At 40.1% G+C, this 20,056-nt stretch overlaps 1 protein-coding gene across 2 annotated transcripts; it reads right to left on the reverse strand.

Moving 5' to 3' along the window:
- Positions 1 to 36: 36 nt before the first annotated feature.
- Positions 37 to 19,104, reverse strand: BPHL (biphenyl hydrolase like). Of its 2 annotated transcripts, XR_011047852.1 has the most exons (8): positions 18,675 to 19,104; positions 15,455 to 15,558; positions 12,952 to 13,118; positions 8,814 to 8,967; positions 5,780 to 5,911; positions 3,047 to 3,170; positions 832 to 968; positions 400 to 486 (listed from the first exon to the last, which is right to left on the reverse strand). XR_011047852.1 is itself a non-coding variant. In XM_068396856.1 (7 exons), exons 1-7 carry the CDS (start codon positions 18,776 to 18,778, stop codon positions 399 to 401), a joined length of 873 nt encoding a protein of 290 aa, XP_068252957.1. In that variant the 5' UTR covers positions 18,779 to 19,103; the 3' UTR covers positions 37 to 398. The 2 variants fall into 2 exon arrangements, 1 of the variants encoding a protein (XP_068252957.1); XM_068396856.1 differs by lacking the exon at positions 832 to 968 and having other exon boundaries at positions 37 to 486; positions 18,675 to 19,103.
- Between the last annotated feature and the right edge of the window lie 952 nt (positions 19,105 to 20,056).

The following is a 20,056-nucleotide window of genomic DNA, read 5'->3' on the forward strand; positions in this document are numbered from 1 at the left end:
CTCTCAGCACTTGTAACTTCGACAGGTTTCTCAGTGTAACAGTTCTGAATTGCATTTATTACAATGTTTTTGTCCTTTAATGTTAAGAGCACATAAAGGCATGTATTCTAGATCATGTGTTCTGTCTTTCTTAACACCTCTATAGGACACAGAACAGCTATTTAGCCTGGGTGGCAAGGAGTAAGTTTAAAGACATGCCAGAAATCCTGCAGCACACTGGTGTGCTCTGATCCACTGAGGCTTACATATTCTCAAAATGTATGCTTCTCATGCAAATATCTTTCATGTTTTTTCTTACAGGACTCAAACCTACCTGCAACTTGAATGAAAACGGAAAGCCAACTAAAATTCTTAAGCCAGGCAAGGACAAACACCTCTGACTTGTTTTACAGTTTAAGTTAGCGTAGGAAATCTTCTGCTTGTCTGTTGAAGTCCTCTGCAAAACGCAGGTGTAGGTTATGCTTTCCTTCTGGCATCAGAAGCAACCTTAAAAGAGAAGAAAATCAAACACTGAATAGACATTACATTCTGTGAGTATAGGTAATTAAAATATTTGTTGCCTTTTCCTTGCTCTTGGTTATCTAAGTACAAAACTGAAGTAACTCCTGTTTTAAGTACTATCCCTACGTACATTGTTCAGAATGTGAACCACGGCAACAGTTGAAGCACCAAGCATACTACCTGCCCTACTTTGGGGAGGACAAACTAAGCTTAAAACAAATTTTTGTGTCCTAGACTCAGTTTCTAGGAACCTTTCTGGTGGCCTGCAAAGAAGATAACATTCCAAAACTTACGTGCGCAGGATGCATCTTTGAAAGGTATGTGAAGTACCTGAGCTCTTTTCCCTCTTTCAGAGAACAGTGGTTGTGCTGGGCAGTGAACATATTGAAGAGATCACTACAGAAATGTAGATTTCTTGTCCAATCTTTCTACAAAAAGCCAATCCAAAACTAACACCATTCATTCATCTGTTAAAGTAAAAAGGGAATTCAGGACTTCTTCAGCTATAACAAAAGCTTAGAAGTAGTATCTGTGAAGAAAGCTAAATCTTTGTAATACTGATATGAGTGTGATAAGCCTAAAATGCTACTTGCCATTGCTTTCTCTCTGGGAAAAACTTTATACATCAGGTATATACTTCTAACACTTCTTTTCTTTATATGGGGGTGGGAAATTCTTTAAATTATTTTATTCTACCACATAGTAAGCAGTTTCAACAGAGCTAAAGCTATCTTGACTAATACTTTGCTATGTGGCCTTCATGTCATCTAAGCCCTACTACAGCAAGGGCAACCTTTCTTTTGGTGGTCACAAGTACAGTTTTGTTGGGGGGGGGGGGGGGGGGGGGGGGGGTGGGGTGGGAAGAGCAACAGCATGTGAACATACCCAGCTCTTCTACCACTTCTGCCTGAATTTCATTAACTCTATTTCTTCAAAGACCAAGCAGCACACAGATGCACAAATCTATAGCACTGTGTATACTATAACCTACTGCTGTTAAGGCACTGTAATGCTACCCAACTCTAGCCATACCATGCAAATACAGAATGATGGCACACTTTTTACCATGAGAGAAACAAGCCATGTCTCTGCACTACAACCAGCAAGTTTTTTCTACTTTACTACTAGATAAAAATCAAGGCAAGAAAAGCTGATGGTAGAAGCACGTGTTACTGAAAATATGCTAAATTTAAGGTTTTTCTGCAGCTTCACAATGGTACATGTTATCTCCAGTGCAACAAGGGAAGAAGGGGACCATGTACCTAAGTAGTAATTTCTGAGAACACTTAGTCTGATTTGTTTTCTGATAAATACACATATGGGGGAACACTTCAGCACGAACACATGCAAAGAACCACTTCACATTTTGTTGGATAGCAACTCCTAACATCTAACACTGTTTCCTCCTTGGCTTGTCTTCCAATGAAAAGCTATCAGATCCCTGTCTAGTCTTTGTGATGACTTGCCTTAGTCAGCATCTGGAGCATTACAGAGCTCAGTGAAACCTAACAGAATGATAGGTGTTCTGAGCAGGGCATGTGGGAGTAACTAGTTAGCAGACATGGAATAAAACACCTGCATGTGATTGTTAGGAAGGTCTCTTGTTCCCATCTTTCCTCCAGCATAATGCATTTCTATGAACAGGGGGGCTGACTTTGAGATAAATACATCACTCAATTTTTCACAGACATAGAACCATAGAATCATTTTGGTTGGAAAGGACCTTTAAGATCATCAAGTCCAACATGACAACAATGAAACAGTTCCCTACACTTTGCGTTCATAAAAATGGGTTTTGTTATCCTAATTCTTTTTTCCAGTGTTAATCATCACAGTCGGTTATTATGTAGTAATAGAACTCTCTAATTTGTGTGCAAATCTATCAAGAAAATTCAGCTGGTGTAATCCTACCTTTTTATTGGAAGCATTTCTGGAGTTTTCAAACAAAGCAAAGGGTGCCCTGAGATTTTTATTGTTTGTAAAGTAATATCTCTGAGTGTAGTTGAACAGGTTTTTTTCTCATTCTGCATTTCTTAAAAACACTGAAAATTCATGGGACAGTTGGAAAAACAAAATCTTTGAGAAGGTTGTCCACATCAACAAGGCAGAGCACACATTGGTCTCCTGTGCCTCTCTCTAAGAACTGGGAATCTCTCCATTCATAGCATATAAATTCACTACTGAATGGGGCAGAAATGAGGTCTCTCACAGCAAAGGGAGTGCAATGGCCATAACAGAGAAGAAATTTGCTTGTTTCTATAAATGTTAGGGAGTGATTCTGCGTGTGAAGTAGAAAGAGGAAAAGGATGTTACTTGGTTTCTCTTGGAGGACTTTAGGAAGGAGCTTATGAAAATATTATACTACTTATATTGCAAGAAAGGTCCATCTACGCTGTTTGTGTTGTAACTGGCTAGGGAAGCTTAGAATAGCTCTGTCTGTGACAAAGACAACTCATCCAAATACTTTTTTTTTTTTTTACACTGTGGGTTTGAACTGCTGCATTTCTTCAACAATGGTTTATAAATACTCCATTATATAACTTACCGAGAGCCTTTGATGTGCTTATGAATGTATTCTGCATGAGCTTGTGGAACCAAAGGGTCTTTCTCACCATGAATTATAAGTGTGGGGCATTTAATATCTGGCAGCAACTGTTGGCAGATACTACCTGGGGAGAAAATAAATGAAGGTCACACTTCATTTTAAAATAGCATGAAAGCCTGAAACTGCTTCTGTAAAGGACTGCGTACTCCACTGGGTTCTAGCTATTGCCTCTCCTTGTGGATAGCTTGCAACTAACCCACAGAACTATGTAATCAGGACTTTAATTAACATTTCTTTCTCCAAGATGTTCCTTCACTGAAATTTGCTTCATTAACGGATACTAGCACAAATGGATAGAGCAAGTGACGTACTTTTGTCCCACATCTCACCCCAGGCTCTCTTTTGACTGTTCAAAGCAAACACATGCGACTCTTTCCTGGCTTTGCTCTGTTCAGCCTTAGAGTCTTATGTCCTTCATGTTTATGCTACATTTCATTATATCTGTTGTCAGGTTACAAGATTTGCTACTTTTATCAACAAATTAACTTAGGTTGTACTCACACCTGCTCCCCCTTCCCGGCCCTTTGCTGTCTGCAGTGAATAACCTTTTAATACAAATTGTACTCGAACTCTTCAAAGGTTATTCTCCTTGCCCATTCATCTTACAGAACCTCAAGAATAATTCTATGCTTACTAGTCTTTAATCTCACTAGAAGTAATTTTAATGCTTTTTCTTAAAGACTCTTCTATTCCTCCCCCCTTCTTTTTTCCTCATCCCTTAGTAACCCAGTTTCCAAACTGTTTGCCTAACTTCCCATGCTCTCCCAAGAGATTCTGTGGGCAAAACACACTTGATGAGTTTTATGTTCCATTTATCTTTGAGTTAGCTTTGTCCTATTTGTAGTTGCCTCCTGGCAGCTACCAACAGCTGTACAGTTAATGCTCATACCTTAGCTCTACAGTCATACACTGTTTCACAGAGTTTTTCCAATTGTTTGGTTATTTAGTCTTAGTTTGCTGTTCTACCAGTTAAATATTTTCATTTAGAACATTTCAGCCATGGTCCTCAAACACCTGCACAAATGTTGACCGTTTTTCAGAACAAGTAACAAGTAAATTTAAGTTATTTACCTAAGGACATAGTTGGCACTCCAACTATTATCTCCTAGTTTCCAGGTCCTAAAACTGTTTTGTACCATAACCACTAGATTATATTTACTCCATTTACACAGAACAGCAAGAAGAATCTTGAATTTTGCAGCTTTATGCAGCTTATTCAGTTTCACTGAGTGTTAGCACCTTCTAAAAATTCATTTCTTACAGTTTTCACACTAAAAGCTGTCCCATTTAAGGCAAATAATCTTATTTCTTAAAAAGAGCTTGAGTTGTTTTTCATCAACAGAGGTTTTGCTGTCCTCCCTTTATCTCTGATGGGCTTTACTAACCCCTTTTCTTGTATTTGCCATTAAGAGCACATTTTGTTACAGTGTGTTTAATTCAAAGGAGGCCTGCTTGTATGCGAAGTTGTCCTCCCTGAGCTACTCCTGGAAGAAAATTGCACCCTGAGGTTTGCTCATCTCTTTTAGCAAATGTTAGGCTTCTCCCAGTATCTGACCCAGTTACAGCATCTAGGTAATTCAGGTTCTTGTTACATGTCTCCAGGTGCTTCTTTTTCACAGTCATTCCATCTCATAGTGTTTGAGGCGTGTGCATGCAGTAGAAGGATGTCACAGCCAGAGTTTCACCAGCTTGGGATTTGGACTTAAGAATAAATTACTTTTATGGAGATGCATTCTAGAAAGGGTAAAATACAATCAGATCATAATTTGTTATATCTTTCCACTGGGGGAAATTCTAGTACCATGTTGCTGATCCTCTGCAAAACTTTATGGAAAAAATACAAAATAAAGGAGTATTTTCCTTGTAGTACCTACTGCCTGTTAATGTATGTCACCTCCTGTCTTTCATTACGAGAGCTACAGGAAAATATATATAAGAGAATTACAGATTCCTTGTTTTATGTACTATGTATTTCTGGTTTAGGCAAATTAAAAGCATTTTTCGTCTGAATTAAAACAAGTGCAGGTTATTAGTCATTGTATCCTTGATTGTAGAAGTCTATGTAAAGTAATTGCAGAAATCTTTAGAGATAAACATTTAATAATTACTACATTGTCTAGTTCAACTGTTATTTTTGGATTTTAAATACCTAAGCCGGGTCAATAGTGTTTTTTAAACGTGTTTTGTTAATTCTGAGTTCCCAAAATCTGAACTTCCTTCTTTTTTAACTCATTATATGCTACTAGTTTTGAAATAGTGCTTCAGCTTGTGTTTGCAGAAACTAGAATGAACACACCTCAATTTTGGGATATCTTAACAATGTCACCAAGAGGTAATCCTTTGACACTGAGAGAGGAGAAAAAAGCTTGAGCAGAATCCCTCCTATTCAGTCTGCACAAAAGCAGTGATTTAATAATGCAGTTTTGTGGTGGAACAAGAAGAGGGACTCATCACCTAATGCTGCCCATAAATGTGTTTTCCTCCTGTACCTTGCTGGTTCTGTGAACCATCTACAAAATAACTGCTTTATTCATGAGTGTGAGTCAGACCCAGCTTTTAATGCTGTATGCAGAGTCCTTCCTTTACTGGCTGCTAGGAGTACTGTTAGATTTTTTTTAATCCAGAACTCTCTGCTACTATAATTGCTTCAGTCTAACATTGTAAAAGCCTTACCATCTGATTTTTCAGCAAAGCGAGATATTCCATCTACCCAAGCCTCACAGGTTTTTGCAAAGTACTCATGTCCATACATCTCTTCCAGTGGTTTCTTGACCTTTTCACTCCATTTTGAAACATCTCGGATGCCTAGATAAAACAACATTGAAATATGATGTCCTTTCCAGCAACAAGATATAACCCAGTACTGTTAACACCTAATATGACTAAGTTTTCAAACCAGACTGCAGATATGTATTTCAAACTTGAAACTGCACTGAATGGTTTTAAATAATTCACAGCATGGAAAGGATATAAAAAAGGCAGTTTTATGATCTCTGCTGGGGTCTTTCTGAGTTGCAGAAGACCATTTTGTTATTATGGTCACGGGGAACAACAGAAATAAAAAAATAACCAAAGGACCCAGTCCTAAAACTTCTGATGTTTCTTTTTGGAGGGTTTACAGAAGAGGAGCTCAGGGAGGTACTTTGTGTATAAAAAGGGGACTGTTTTATAACAGTGTGCCAGAGCTGGCAATTCATTTTTATATCCTTCAGCTTTTTGCTTTGGCTCATGGATGGAAGATCTTCCATGGCTCCTACCAGTATTCAAAGGAAGGAAGCTCTTACTAAGGCATTCCAGCAGGCTGACATCATGGTACATTTGCCATAGTCTTACAGAAAAACAAGCATCTCTACTTAGTAGAGCCCTGTGACTCATGGTAGGCTGGCTAAAGCTGTACAAATAATCTGACATTCTAGTTATTTATTTATCAGATTTACCTATTTTTTCTCCTAAAATTTTCAGTATCACTCACAAACCAGATATCCACAAGGGTGACCTTCACTAAACTGTATTTCAGTTGTACAGCTTTGTATGAACAAAGCCCAAAACAATGTTGGTATAGCAGCGAACCTGAAAGAGACCTGAAAAGTACTGAATCATCAAACAGCAATATATGCCACTAGAAAAGCTTTTAATTGGTTTCAAATGGGAATTAAGGCAAGAAAGGAGTGAGGTGTTAATTAACAGACAGAACCTGTTGTCCTGGTTTCATCTGGGATAGAGTTAATTTTCTTCCTAGTAGCTGGTATAATACTGTGTTTTGGATTTAGGACGAGAATAATGTTGATATCACGGTGATATTTTAGTGTTGCTGAGCAGTGCTTACACTAAGTTAAGGACTTTTCAGTTTCTCATACTGCCCTGCCAGCAAGGAGGTGCACAAGAAGCTGGAAGGGGACACAGCCAAGACAGCTGACCCAAACTGGCCAAAGGGATATTCCATACTATGTGACATCATGCTGAACTATAAAACTGGTGGGAGTTGGCCAGGGGGGCTGTGGTGGCTGCTTGGGAACTGGCTGGGCATCGGTCAGCAATCGGTGATGAGCAATTGCATTGTGCATCACTTGTTTTGTATATTCTTTTGTCTTTATTATTATTTTCCCTTCCTTTTCTGTCCTATTAAACTGTCTTTATCTCAATCCGTGAGCTTTACCTTTTTTCCAATTCTCTCCCCCATCCCACTGGGGGTGAGTGAGCAAAGGGCTGTGTGGTGCTTAGCTGCCTGCCAGGTTAACCCACAATACCTGTCCAGCCCAATGAGCAAGGCAGTAGTGGCTGAAAGTGCTTTATAACAACATCTGATTGGAAATGAGTTTGCTTACCCCAGGCTGTTACTGAACAGCTTTTTCCCTTATGGAATCTACTGTTTCATCCTTGCAGCTGGCATTTATTTAAGAAGAAAGTGGGGAAAAAAGCCAATGTTAAAAGGACACAGGTACCAAATAAACACCTTTCTCTCCTACCAAACCCTCCATTGCAGCTGAGATGCACTGATGGGCCAGTTGTAGGCTTGCACTGCTGCTCTCTGAGCTCTAGCACCCAGAGATGTTCAAAGCACCAGTCCATAAAGAGGCTAAAAGTCACTGCTGTGTGCACTCCCTGTAAAATAAGACTTTTTTTTAATTTTTATTTTCTTTTTTACATTTTAGCCTGTTGGCTGATACTAACTGATGTGCATTTCATAGTCATATAAGAAAAATTTCATAAATATAAAAGCATGTAAAGAAATAAAGCAGCACTTTTACAGGGCTAAAAAGCATTTTGCTTACTGAACTAAAAAATACACTACTGTTACCAATTAAAGTGCATTAATACAGGTGAGGTAAGAACAGGTGCACTACATTACATACACTTGTCATTTAGCTGAAGCCAGACAGTCAGATTTCACAACTGTTATAAATCAAACTCCAGTCACCTAGATGAAGTTATACTGGGTTACATTTGTTGAGGGCCTGTATGGTTGACTCTTTTAATTCCTAATTTCAAAAGGAAATACAGTCCCTTTCTGAGTTCATTTGCAGTTTTTGCTATTTTCCTTTAGAGTGACAAATTATCAGATTCTGTTTCGTAAGAGTGGAATACAGATCAGAAATCCCATGTTTCTTTACTTTGCAAAGGTTTTGTAACCACAATAATTAACTTCAATGGAATGCAAATTAGAAAGGCATCCTGGGACACTTACTTGAATGATTAATTTGCTTCCTGAAATCAAAAGGTAAGTTATGAGCTTGTTTTCTTACTGTCTATGTATTATATAGGCCCTAGAGGCAAAAGCTCCTATGTGCTAGCTCAGTCATTTTCTGTGGACCTTGTTTAAAGATTGTGCAAGATGTGAGAAAAGCAATCAAGCCTGGGGTCAATAGTATTATTTGGAATTTATTTTTAGGAATTTGTTACAGCAACAAAAATTTGACTTTCTGAAAACTGCTGATAGGCTATTATAACTTATGCTTTTCAGCAGAGTAAACTGGTAAGGACTTGTTAAAAATTCTTTTATATTTCCCCAAGAGTAATTGTTAGAGAGTTTCTCCCTATGACTTTAATCTATCCCTATACTTAGCAACTTGGTGAATTTTGCGTCCTGTTCCTTTAGGTTTGTTGTGCTCTCAACTCTGTCTTCACTTACCTGTTACATGACTAAGATTCTTAGGTCAAAAGAAATGAAAATAATTCTTTTAGGATACGATATTCAGCTTGTACATACCATTATAAATTCTCACATCCTCTTGAGTAACGCTGGCATTTGCTCCCCAGACAACCAACTTGTGGATAAGAGTTGGATGCTTTGCAGCTGCAATGAGTGCTGTAATTCCACCATCACTCCACCCCAGCAAAGAGAACTTCTTAAATTTCAGTGCCTTGATTTGTACAAGAAAGTTATATGCAAATCATCAGCTGGTTTTACAAACAAATACCAAATATTTCTTGAAAACTAACTGTACAGATGTAGACACAACACTACATAGTTAAAGTACAATTAGTTTTCATAAATAGAAAATATAATTTTCCTGCTATGCATAAAAATACTTAAGAAATGGTCAAATATTGAGAAAACAAGGAATTATACCTGCCTTTCCAATTTTCTACAACTATTTAATGAAACTGGCAGTAGCCATATTAGATTCTTGCTGTGTTTGAAAAAGCCCTCTTGAAATTTCAAGAAATATTTATTTACAATGGAGGCTAAAGATCAAGAATCTCTGGATTCTCTTGGTATAAAGTTCACAAAGACTATCACAGTGTGGGATGGTCAGTAATCCAAGACCAAGACGAGCTTAAGACAAAGAAAAGTTTAAGACTTGAAAAATGGAACCCAGTGATCTAATTTACTGATGCTAGCTGATCTAAAAAAAAAAAATCTGCTCTGTAACAACCAAAAAATGCTTAAACTATTTGCTACAGGATTGTATCAAATTTTAGTGCCTAATTCACATTTTCTGAAGCTTTTAAGTGTACGTTTTAAATGTTACTTCATGGTGAACTGCAATTCAAAACATTAATAATGAAATTTCTCCTTCTTGAAAAGGAAGGCTCAGGGCAAAAAATATGACAACCAAGACCTTAATTCATTCTGACCTGTACAATGCTTTCCACTAGAATTTGAAACTCTTCGTTTCCTCATATACCACAATCTGTGGGAATGGGTACTGGCAGAGACAGGAGAGAGGATTTTGTGTGTGTGATGTTCAGTGGGCAGAGAGGGAAAGGTAAAGGCACTCAGGAGCAAATGCATCTGAAGGTTGTACAGGAGTGATATTCGATGGTTAAGCAGCGTTTGCAGTTTTGCATATAGAAGCCTCAGTTTGTGAACTTTTTACAAACAAACATAAAGGTTTCAAAGGGGGTTTTTTTTGGTCTGTTTTCTTGCAGAAATTACAGCCTTTTAGATGCGATTAAGGAAGATATTGTACTTTTGGAGGAAAAAAAGCTAGTTAGTTGAATGAGTTGTTTTGGTGCTTAGTGTTTTGTTGTTGGAAGTCCAGGCCTGTTTTCTTTGGACAGAAGAAATCAACAATGCAGACAATGAGAGAAACAACTACAGAGAGAGAAAAAGCAGTTTCTAGTCTGCTCCTAAACTCAGTGCTCAAGGGAGGCATAACTTTATCAGTCAACTCAACACCTAGCAAACTTCTATCACTATCAGGCTTTTCTGGTTTTGGCTTCTTCCTTTAGTGTTACTCAATATTAGATTTCACTCTGCTAAGCTATAATTACTAAACAGAAAACAAATAAAGTAGGGGAAAGAAAAGGACATGGAAAGTAAGCTGATAGCAAGAAAAGAGAACTTTAAATTGTAGCAGCTGATCACAAGCTGGCCCTGGCCTGCTGAAAAAGCAGTTATCTGTGACCAACTTTCAGTATCTTGCTGCTGAAGAATTACTGGGGTCTTCGCAAGTTTCAGGAGCTGGCAGCAGTAATTATAAAGCTTAAGTGTTTGCTGTTGCTGCTGCTGTTCTCCTACTGCCACTAGCAAACTATGGATCTCAAAGTTGGCTGATGGGTGGAATAGCTGATTAAAATTTTTATTCTTTGTGCCAGGTTATTTGCCAGTGATTCAGCTGAGATCTGTTTGCCTCCTGTGTTTCTCTTGTTTACTAGCCGTTATCTTGATGCATTCTTTGGGTTGTCTCAGGATGCCTTTCCAGCAGGAGGAATTTAATTTATCCTTTGCAGCCTTCCAAAAAACGATGTGATGTAACAGATGTGTTGGATATGGTATGCATGTGTGCTTGCTTTAATCTTGAACTATTTACAGTACAGGCCTCTACTTAACACTGGCAGTAATCTGAGAGCTTGTTGCACAGCTCAGTTCTGTGGGTGGTTTTGTGCTGGCTTTACCCTGTAAGTGAACAAACTCTCTTTGGAAATTACCTCCTCCTTCCAGGCCTAAGTGAAATGCAATCAAATGATCACGTATGGTGTAACAGAAGTAACTTACAACAGTGAGTTGCAATACAATGGTACTGTGTATGGTATGCTTTCATTGGATCACAGGAAGGACACCGTAAGGGTTGCAGTTGATTTACAAAAACTTGGAGAAGATCAAGCCTGTCCTTTCACTGGGACAGGAACTGTGAAGAGTAAGGGCCTCTTAAACGTCAATGCTAATTATTTCCATAATGACTGTTTTGATGCTGTCGGCCTTTGCTATTGTTAGATATTGGGATGGGGTGCAGCAGAGTGGACTTACTTGTTTTGTACTTTTATTTCAAGAAAACTTTTTCACAGAACACATACAGAGCAGTGTCATCTGCATCAAGGTGCTAAATACTCTGCAGAATTTCAGCTTTTGTTATTTCACAGAAACCTTGCAGCACTCACAGCTCCAGCAGAGACACCAGAATCTGAAGGAGACTAGAATAAATGTTCTGAAGGCTCACCTGTATGGGTGGATTTTCTGACTGAGGGTAGGCCAGATGATGTGTGTAGACTATATGTCAGGCCTCTGCAGGAGTTACGACTTTGTTTTGCTCTGGAAATCCTAGTTGGGATGATTCCTTGAGACTTGCACTACCCTTTATATGTTATGCTAAAATAGATGCAAGTTACCCAAGCTTGGGAAGATTTTAATAATTTGTTATTACATGCTTATATCAACAAACATCTTCAAAAAACCAGGATGCTATGTCTCATTTGTTTTTGCAGCTTTAGAGATTGGTAGGTTGCTGTCCTGTTTGACTGGATGCTACATGGTTACTTTCTCTTTGGGGACAGCTCTGTTTTCTATTTTGCAGTTATTAGTATTTGGACAGAGGCAGGAAAGAGGGTTACAACCACTGAGACTGAAAGGTTGTCACCTATCCATGGCAGCAGCTTTATTTTCTTTGTTAGCGTAGCAGAAGAAATTGGTGATTTACAGTGCAGAGAGATTGCTTTTATGGTTAGAGGGCAAAACCGTGTCTTAATCCTGATTCTGCTGTCAGACTTCTTTTGTTTTGCTATGCAGAATGTTCCAGGAAGGCTGTATCTCCAGTTTCAGATGGGTTTCTGCAAGGTTACTGCTTATTACAGAAATACAGTTGGATTGACTGTCTGAATCCTGTCTCATATTTTTGGAATTTTAATGCTCTGCCAACTTTCTTAACATGGCCAAAGAGACTGTATAGCTTGACTTAACAAAGCCAAAATATTAGTTAATACTAAATCAGAAAATAGCATTGGCACTTATAGGACAGAATAAAAGAGGAATACAGAAACATAGATTTGAAATAAAAAATTTTGCAAGATGGAGAAGTAATAACAGCTTTAGGTCATACTCTTTATAATCACAATAGCTGTATTAGTTATTAAGATCTGGTGTGATCACAAGAACCCTTCAATTTCCTACACAAATTATTTCAGCAATATGCTGTAAAATGCAAAGTGTCAAGTTAATTTTTAGAATTAAATATTTCTTGAAATGGGCTACTCAGGGCAAAATGCCAAGGTTCTATTAGCTAGAAAATTTTCTAAGAACCTTTCACTACTGTAATCCCTTCAGTTAAACCACTTAGCATAGATTTTGTTTTTTATATATATTTTACCTAAACATACATGGTTCTTGGCTGCAAACCTCTTAGGGTGGGGTCTTGGAATAAAAACATATTGCTTTATAATTAATTCCCACTGTTGAACCTCTATGTACATTGCAGAAGGGATGGAAGAAGAAATGTACATTGCAGAAGATTTTCCAGAATAGTGTGCATCTGCCCAGTTTTAAGCTCTCGTTTGTATGCTCTTTTGCATAACTTGCTGTCTGCTTGAAACAACCTGCTTAACAGCACTCTTCTTCCTTCTCAAAATTTAAGGAAAACAGCATTTAAATATATATATAAAATAGCAAAATCTCAGAATAGATTTACCTGCATAAGATCCACAGCATCTTCGGCATCCCTCTCAAAGAAATCTGGAGGAAAGTCTCGAGATGGAGGAATGGACTGTCCATATCCCCGAGGATCCCAAGCAACAATTGTGAAAAGATCCTTATTCATAGACTTAAGCTGTGGTCCAAAATCGGTTTGACCACTCCCTGAAACATCATCATTTTTCAATTAAAGTAACCACCGTATCACACACACATAGTGTACATATTCTAAACGGAGGCTGGGGAAACTTGTCTGTTAATTATAAAAAGGAGGTTATCCATCAGCTGAAGTACACTTTATCTCTGATTGTAACTAACCATTGCAACTCTTAGACAGGAAATACCACAATAAAAATCTTTAGAACTATCTGCAATATGCTCAGAGCAAACATAGATAGAACACTCCGTTGAGAATATCAGTGCTCAAAGCTGAGTTTTAAATACTTCGTTGCCTGAGGAGACAGTGGTGACACAAAGGCACAAAACTGTAACACTTCATTTTTCTAATATGTATGTTACCAAAATAAGTCACATACAGCAAGTTTTCTGATGCCGAACAGTTTCTTTTATTGATGGCTCAGACCTTTAAAGGATTAAAAAATTAATTACTCCAGTCTATTGTACTAAGCTCTCCATGAACACTTGCATGAAGGTAAGACTCCAATTTACTTCTTATTTGTGTTACGGTCATGTGCTAATACTATCACACGCTACTTGATTAAAATCTATTCAGATCTAATATATTATAGTCAAATTATGTAAATCAAATATAAAATTGACTATTAATCATTACATTAAAAAGGCTGTTTAAGGGCATTTAAGATTTTGTTTTGTTTACTTGGAGAAATACATCCTCATACCTCCTCCTATACCATCAACTGGTCTAAATGATAAAAGAGGCTGTACATAGCATGCTATGATGAGCTGACTATAGCCTGGCATGATCTCTTGCAACATCAATTAATAGCTAGTGTCAGAAGCAAAATATCAGGTTGATTGAAAAATACCAACGCAACCTGATTAATATTAATCACGTAGCCTTACATAGGCTTTGTATGAACCTCTGCACTATCATGCACACGCTTCTTACACTATATTTTCTGTAACTTAAAAAATACACAAGGCTGAGAGCGTATCTGAATGCTGTGTTTTCTTGGTTTTCTTAGTATTTTTCCAGTGAGAAAGAGAAACGTCATTTTTGTTTTAATGTAGTTTCCAAGTAGTCTAGAGACTAATTCTACTGACCTAAAAGCACTTATCTTGTTGCCACTACACACTTACTAGTGTGTTAGTACTGTAAGTAGTGTACAACGATATTGACAACTTAGCATCAGTACAAAGGGAAGAAGTGACAGTCGGAATGTAAAGCCCACCCTCACAAGTTGCCCCCAAATATTAAACCATTAACTTAATAATGGTAAAGATAGTAACCCCATTACTGTTTGTAATAATGCTAGCTGAACAATAGCAATGTACATGTAATAATAATAACATTACAACTGAAGAAATTATTATTTATATTTAAAGAGTTAGCATAGGCAACAGGATTACTAATTTAAAAAGCTGTTTAGAATGAATAGGTTAAAACAGATGACTACTAAAGCACCCCTAGCATTAACTTTTTTCCACCCTCCTGTTGAGAATTCTTTGAAAGAAAGAACCACTTCATGAAGACGTGAAAATGTTGCTGCCAAGAACAAATGTTTCCTGCTCTTCAGTTCTTGACATGCTATCATCTTGATCCAGCAATTCAGTTAAGCATAAGCCCAACTCTGAGCACAGTAATGGTCCTACTGACAGCCTGCCATGAACTGCTAGTAAGTCGGATTGGTTCTTTAGAACTGCAAGAACCCAGGAAAAAAAGCCTGTGTTAATTGTAAAAGGTTGTTATCAAAAGCAGTGGTCTTGATGGACAGATACCGCTTAGCTAGCAGAACCTGTTGTCCACCTCAAAAAGCCATTGAGAATCTCAACGATGTTGCCCTGAATAACCAAAACATGAAAATATATTTTAAGCAAAAAGAAGGTCTCAAACATGCCTTTTTCACTATGATGATAAACTGCAAGTGTTGCATTATGTCTATTAATTCAATCGGAATGCACCTAGTTTCTAAAAAGGAACACATAATGCAGTCTGTGTAATAAATATAGCTGACCTGATTTTTTCCCCCTCCCCTGTTATTTTGCACCTTGTGTAGCTATTTGCCACGTGTGCTGGACATTCCCGTTGCACAGTTAAATCCAAAAGTGCGAGTGACTATTACACAAGCCAAGACATTGTATAAAAGGCGCCTGGTGAGATAATTGAAATCTTTAAAAACTGTTAGCTGATTGCAATAACTCTGTCTTTTCCTATCTGTTGTGCGTGTAGCAATTTTTTAAATGACAATGCTCCATAACCAGGTGTTCAACACATTACAAAATAGTTTGTACATTGTAGTTTGAGACCAGATTGTGAAAGAAGTGGTTGGTCTACAAAGATAAGACAAAAATCTCCAGACCTAGCATTCCGGGAAGCAGAAGAACTGCATGGCTTCCTCCTCCTGTCTGCTGATAATGCAGGTGGACTCCATTCACTTGGATTTTGGCAGATGTTATTGAAGTACTAGGGATGGGGAAGGAGAGAGAAAAAGGGAAACATTCAGACATTTAATTCTCACTACTACATGGTCATCCAAGGAATATAATTAATTTTTCTAGATATTAACGACAACACAGTGAGATATAAATGGGTCACTTGCCTTTTATGGGTGCACAGAAGACTAAATAAAAAACTTGTCAGGAGCAGAGAAGTATTCAGTTGTGATCACTATGTAACATTTGTACTTAGGTTTTACAAATGTAGTTAAATGACTTAAGTTAAAGGGGAGAAAAAAATATGTCTGGACTGTGCAACAAGGGGAATACAAAAGCAGCTTTACATGGCTACAGAAACGTGTTGAGAGAAATATATTAGAGAGGAGATGTTATTGCTATATATATATGCTGTGTTATTCTGCCACAGCATAACATTTGAAACAGCTGATATTCACCTTGTTATTACTAAACTGAGCCTCTCCATCTGCCAAAGAAACCACAATCTATTGTTACAGTTCCTCATGAACCAGAGGGTCTACAATGAAAACCACCTTGCACTGAGATGAGAGTGGAGAAGAAGAATGTGGTAATAATACATCTGTCAGTGTAATCTCAGCAGGAGATAATGCTTAACTGGAAAACACCACATGACCAAAAAAACCCACCCATAAAAGAAGTACCACAGAAACCAACCGCACAGGCCACCTCTCAAGCCCAACCCTTAAACCCCTACATTAATCTTCAGTACAAAGCAAGATATATGTGTAAATGCAAACAGATAACCTGAGATACTGTGTCTAGATACAAACACCTAGCAAGAAAGCAGAAGTAGCATAGATTTAAGGTATCTTCTTAACAGTATAAACCATTGGATCTGTTTTCCCAAGCAAACTTGTGCCCTGATGGTTGCAAGACAGCTTTCTGCCAACCTAACTAATTTTATTTAAAGGTAGTAATATGATAAAAATTTTGCCATTTGGTTGCCTAATCGTTAACCCTCGTTCCCTGCACTTCTCAGTCTACCTAAATTAAATATTCTTGCTCTACGAATTCAATCAATGTGAATTTCACATGCATACAGAAATGTTGTTTTCCAGTTTTACATTTAACAATAATCTCTATTCCATGATATGTACCATGCAACTTATTAAAAATTATTTTTTAACATATAAATTCTGAACTAATTACAGCACAAAAGCATAGTCCCACCACTACAGAGTTTAAAATGGTGGAGTAAAGGTAAAAAATCTCATAAACTTAAACCTTATCATAAGGAAAATTAAAATGAACAATAGCTTGTGAGCTCAGGTTCCTGGTATACAAGTGGCAGCTATACCACAGAACCTGTTCAACACAAAACCATTTGGATTTCACACAAAATCTTGGTTGACGTAACATGACCATTTGTGCCACTTGCCTAAATACAAGCTGTTACTGTGCAGAATAGGATCAGCTCTTTCTACCTGTGCAGATGCAATTTGAGAAGTGGAGTGTAAACGCACCATGGCAAGAATACAGCTCAAAGAAACTCATTGTGTTATTATAACTTCAGTGAGTTTTGGTGAATCATTACGCAAATGTGATTCAAGTGATTAGTTTGACTGCAATGTTAAACCTCCTTTAAGTCCATGTATCACACTTCATGTGGCTATATACTTCACAGCTTGAATTCTGAATGTAGCATTCAGATGGCCACCTTATCCCCTTTTTGAATATCTGATTTTTGCTTTTCTCTATTTATAAAAGAAAATGTTTTATTAGTTTTTTCCTGATATACCATCTTTTGGTTTGTTACTCATTTCAACAGGTTATTTCATCATAGTTCTCACCACAGCAAATAAGCACCTTGCTTTTACTAGCTTTTACAGAAATACGTGACTTTTTTTTTTTTTTGCTTCTGATTAGTAATTGCCAAAAACATTTCCACTTCTGAACAAAACTGAAATAATCATCACTCTGTTACCTTTTTTTAAAAAAGGTTACCAATACGTAGCAGACAAGAATCTGCTTTCCTGATTCAGATGCTAGATTTTTTTTTACACAGTTCTACATTTTTTAGGATTAATTATTAACATCAGGGGCTGGAGAATTTTGCTGAGTTTGTGATACTTTTCTTGGATTGTGCCCCATTGTAAAGTCCAATGAAATCCAGGAGTTTCACGAAGAGAGTATTTTCTATACATTCTAGACTAAGAACAAATTAGTTGTTTTTTTTTTTATATGCTGAGAAAATGTACTGGAACTGGCTACACCTAAGACAGATGTGGTCTTTCTCACACCAAGCTTCTGTGAGACTGAAATCACTTCAGTATGCTTGTCAGCATGACGACTTCACTTCTATCAAGTTTTCATAAAGACTGCATTTTCCATTGGTTGGCATTGTCAGAAACGATGTCAAAACAAAAAAAAAATCCACTATCTTGTAACTGAATTAGTAATGTTAAGGTTTATAGCTCTTTGAGAAGCATTGGATACCTATTGCCTATGTTTACCAAGACAGTACAGATGCAGAGTAGGCAGGTCTTGTACTGTGCCATGTTGGAGGCCACACTTCACCTCATGCTCGGTAGGAGTGAGCTTAATCTGGGAACTACCTTTCTGGTCCAGCTGTGCTACAATACAACCTAGTCTTTATCTGTGTGTGGGGAAAAAAGAATTATGGTATTATGTCTGTTTTCCTTAATAGGGTTTGCAGAATAAGTAGTATTATATATATTACATATAAGTATTCTCTTTGCAACATCGGCGACCTCCAGCAAACACCTTATCAGCATGTGGCAGAGAAGCAGGGCAGTCAGCAGCACGGGCTGCCCCGCAGGGGAAAACGGACTCGCAGAGGGGAGGACGACAGACACCGACGACAAGAGGCTGTGGAGCCTTGCTCGCACAGCTCCTTGCAAGACAGGGAAAGCAACCTTCCCTGGCTGGTTGGCTCTTCCCTCCCCGGCGAGACGAACCTCCCCGCCTAACCTCAGAAGCAAGCACCTCAGGGTACTACCAGAGTCCCCACCTTGTCATCGCCCCCCCAAATCTAGCGTACACCCACCCACCCAGGCCCGTCAAATGCCACCTTCCGCAAGCCCCAGGCGGAGGGAGGGACAAGGGAGCAGGGGAGGGGGAGGAGGAAGCAGCTGCGGTTTTTACCCGTAAGAGGCGGCCGGTCCCCGGGACGTGAGCGGTGCGGCCCGGGCAGGCGGCTGCAGCAGCAGCAGCGCCCGGAGGGCCCAGCCTGCGCTCCGCCGAGCCATTGTGCCCGCCGGGACGCGGAGGAGAGAGAGGAGGTGAGGCGGTACGGCCCCGCCTTCTCTCCTCCCCTCTCCGGCAGCGCACGCTGCTGCCCTGCATTATCAGCTCGGGGCCGCGGCGGTGCGCGGGGCCGCGGCCTCGGCGGGCCCGGAGGTGTCCGTCAGCGGGCTGCGCTGGGCACTAGGGTCACCCTGGTGAGGAACTGAGGGCAGCCAGCGGGCCACTGGGCGCTCTGGCCACCCTCCGGGCGCTGGAGCCTGTTCCCCGGGGAGCAGGAGGGACCCCGGGGACCTCCGCGCTAGGAGGCCCCCGCACCACCGCCGAGGCGTGAGCGGGACGCGACAGGCGGTACCGCCCGTCTGCTGCCCGCGCTCTGGTTGGCGGACGCCGGTGTCACTCAGGGCAGGGCGGCGTGCCGGTGGCCGTTGGTGCGGGGAGGGTTTGGCGCCCCGCCCCCCGGCGGGGGTTAACGGTTACCCGCCGCGCGGGACGGCGGGCGGGTGCTGCTCGGTGTGAGGGAGCCGTGGGGCGGGGAGCGGGTGTCGTCGGTCTCTCCTCCCAAGTCATTTTCCCCACACGCAGAGTGGTCCCTCATCCCACCTGCGACCCCCAGAAGGGGAAGTGCTGCCCGGGTTGAGGGCTGGAGGCGGGCGCTCAGGGCCCCCCCCCTTTCCTGCCGCCTCAGGAGAGGAGAGCAGAGCCCAGCCCTGCGGCAGGCGGCCAAGCTGCCCCCGGGAGTGGGCACTGTGAGCACCTCCATCCTCTGCCTGAGGGGCCTGCAGGGAGTGAAGATCCCTGCCCTGGGAAATGCAAGGGACCAGGGCGTGAGCTGCACCTCCAGCTCTGCCCATGACGCGAGAAGCTCCATGGGCTGTGAGACACGGTGGTCATCTGTGACTCCAGATCTGCCTGGAGAAAAGGTCCCTGCGCAGCTGGGCCAGTTGGGGCAGTGAGGGAAGCTCTGGGGACTGCAGCTCCCCTAAGGCGATGTCTTCAGCATGCTGACCCCAGGCCCTCGGAAGGAATCATTAACTCTGCCTCATCAACGTTACTCGGAGTGACTGCTTGTGGGGAAAGCACACAGCCCCTGGCCAAGGGCTTTGGCCTGGCAAGTGCTCATACTGCTTGAGGCCAGCCACCTCTGGAGCAGCCTGACTGCCTTTGTTTACCACAGCACTTGGTTGCACTTTCCTCTGGACCTCCTCACAGGTTGCTCATAAAGCATCAAGGAGACCGACTGCTTTCCCCAGTGTCTGCTTTCCAAGTGTGGAGGAGAATGA

The sequence above is a fragment of the Nyctibius grandis genome, chromosome 3 (genome assembly GCF_013368605.1).
Source record: "Nyctibius grandis isolate bNycGra1 chromosome 3, bNycGra1.pri, whole genome shotgun sequence".
NCBI classification, from domain to species: Eukaryota; Metazoa; Chordata; class Aves; order Nyctibiiformes; family Nyctibiidae; genus Nyctibius; species Nyctibius grandis.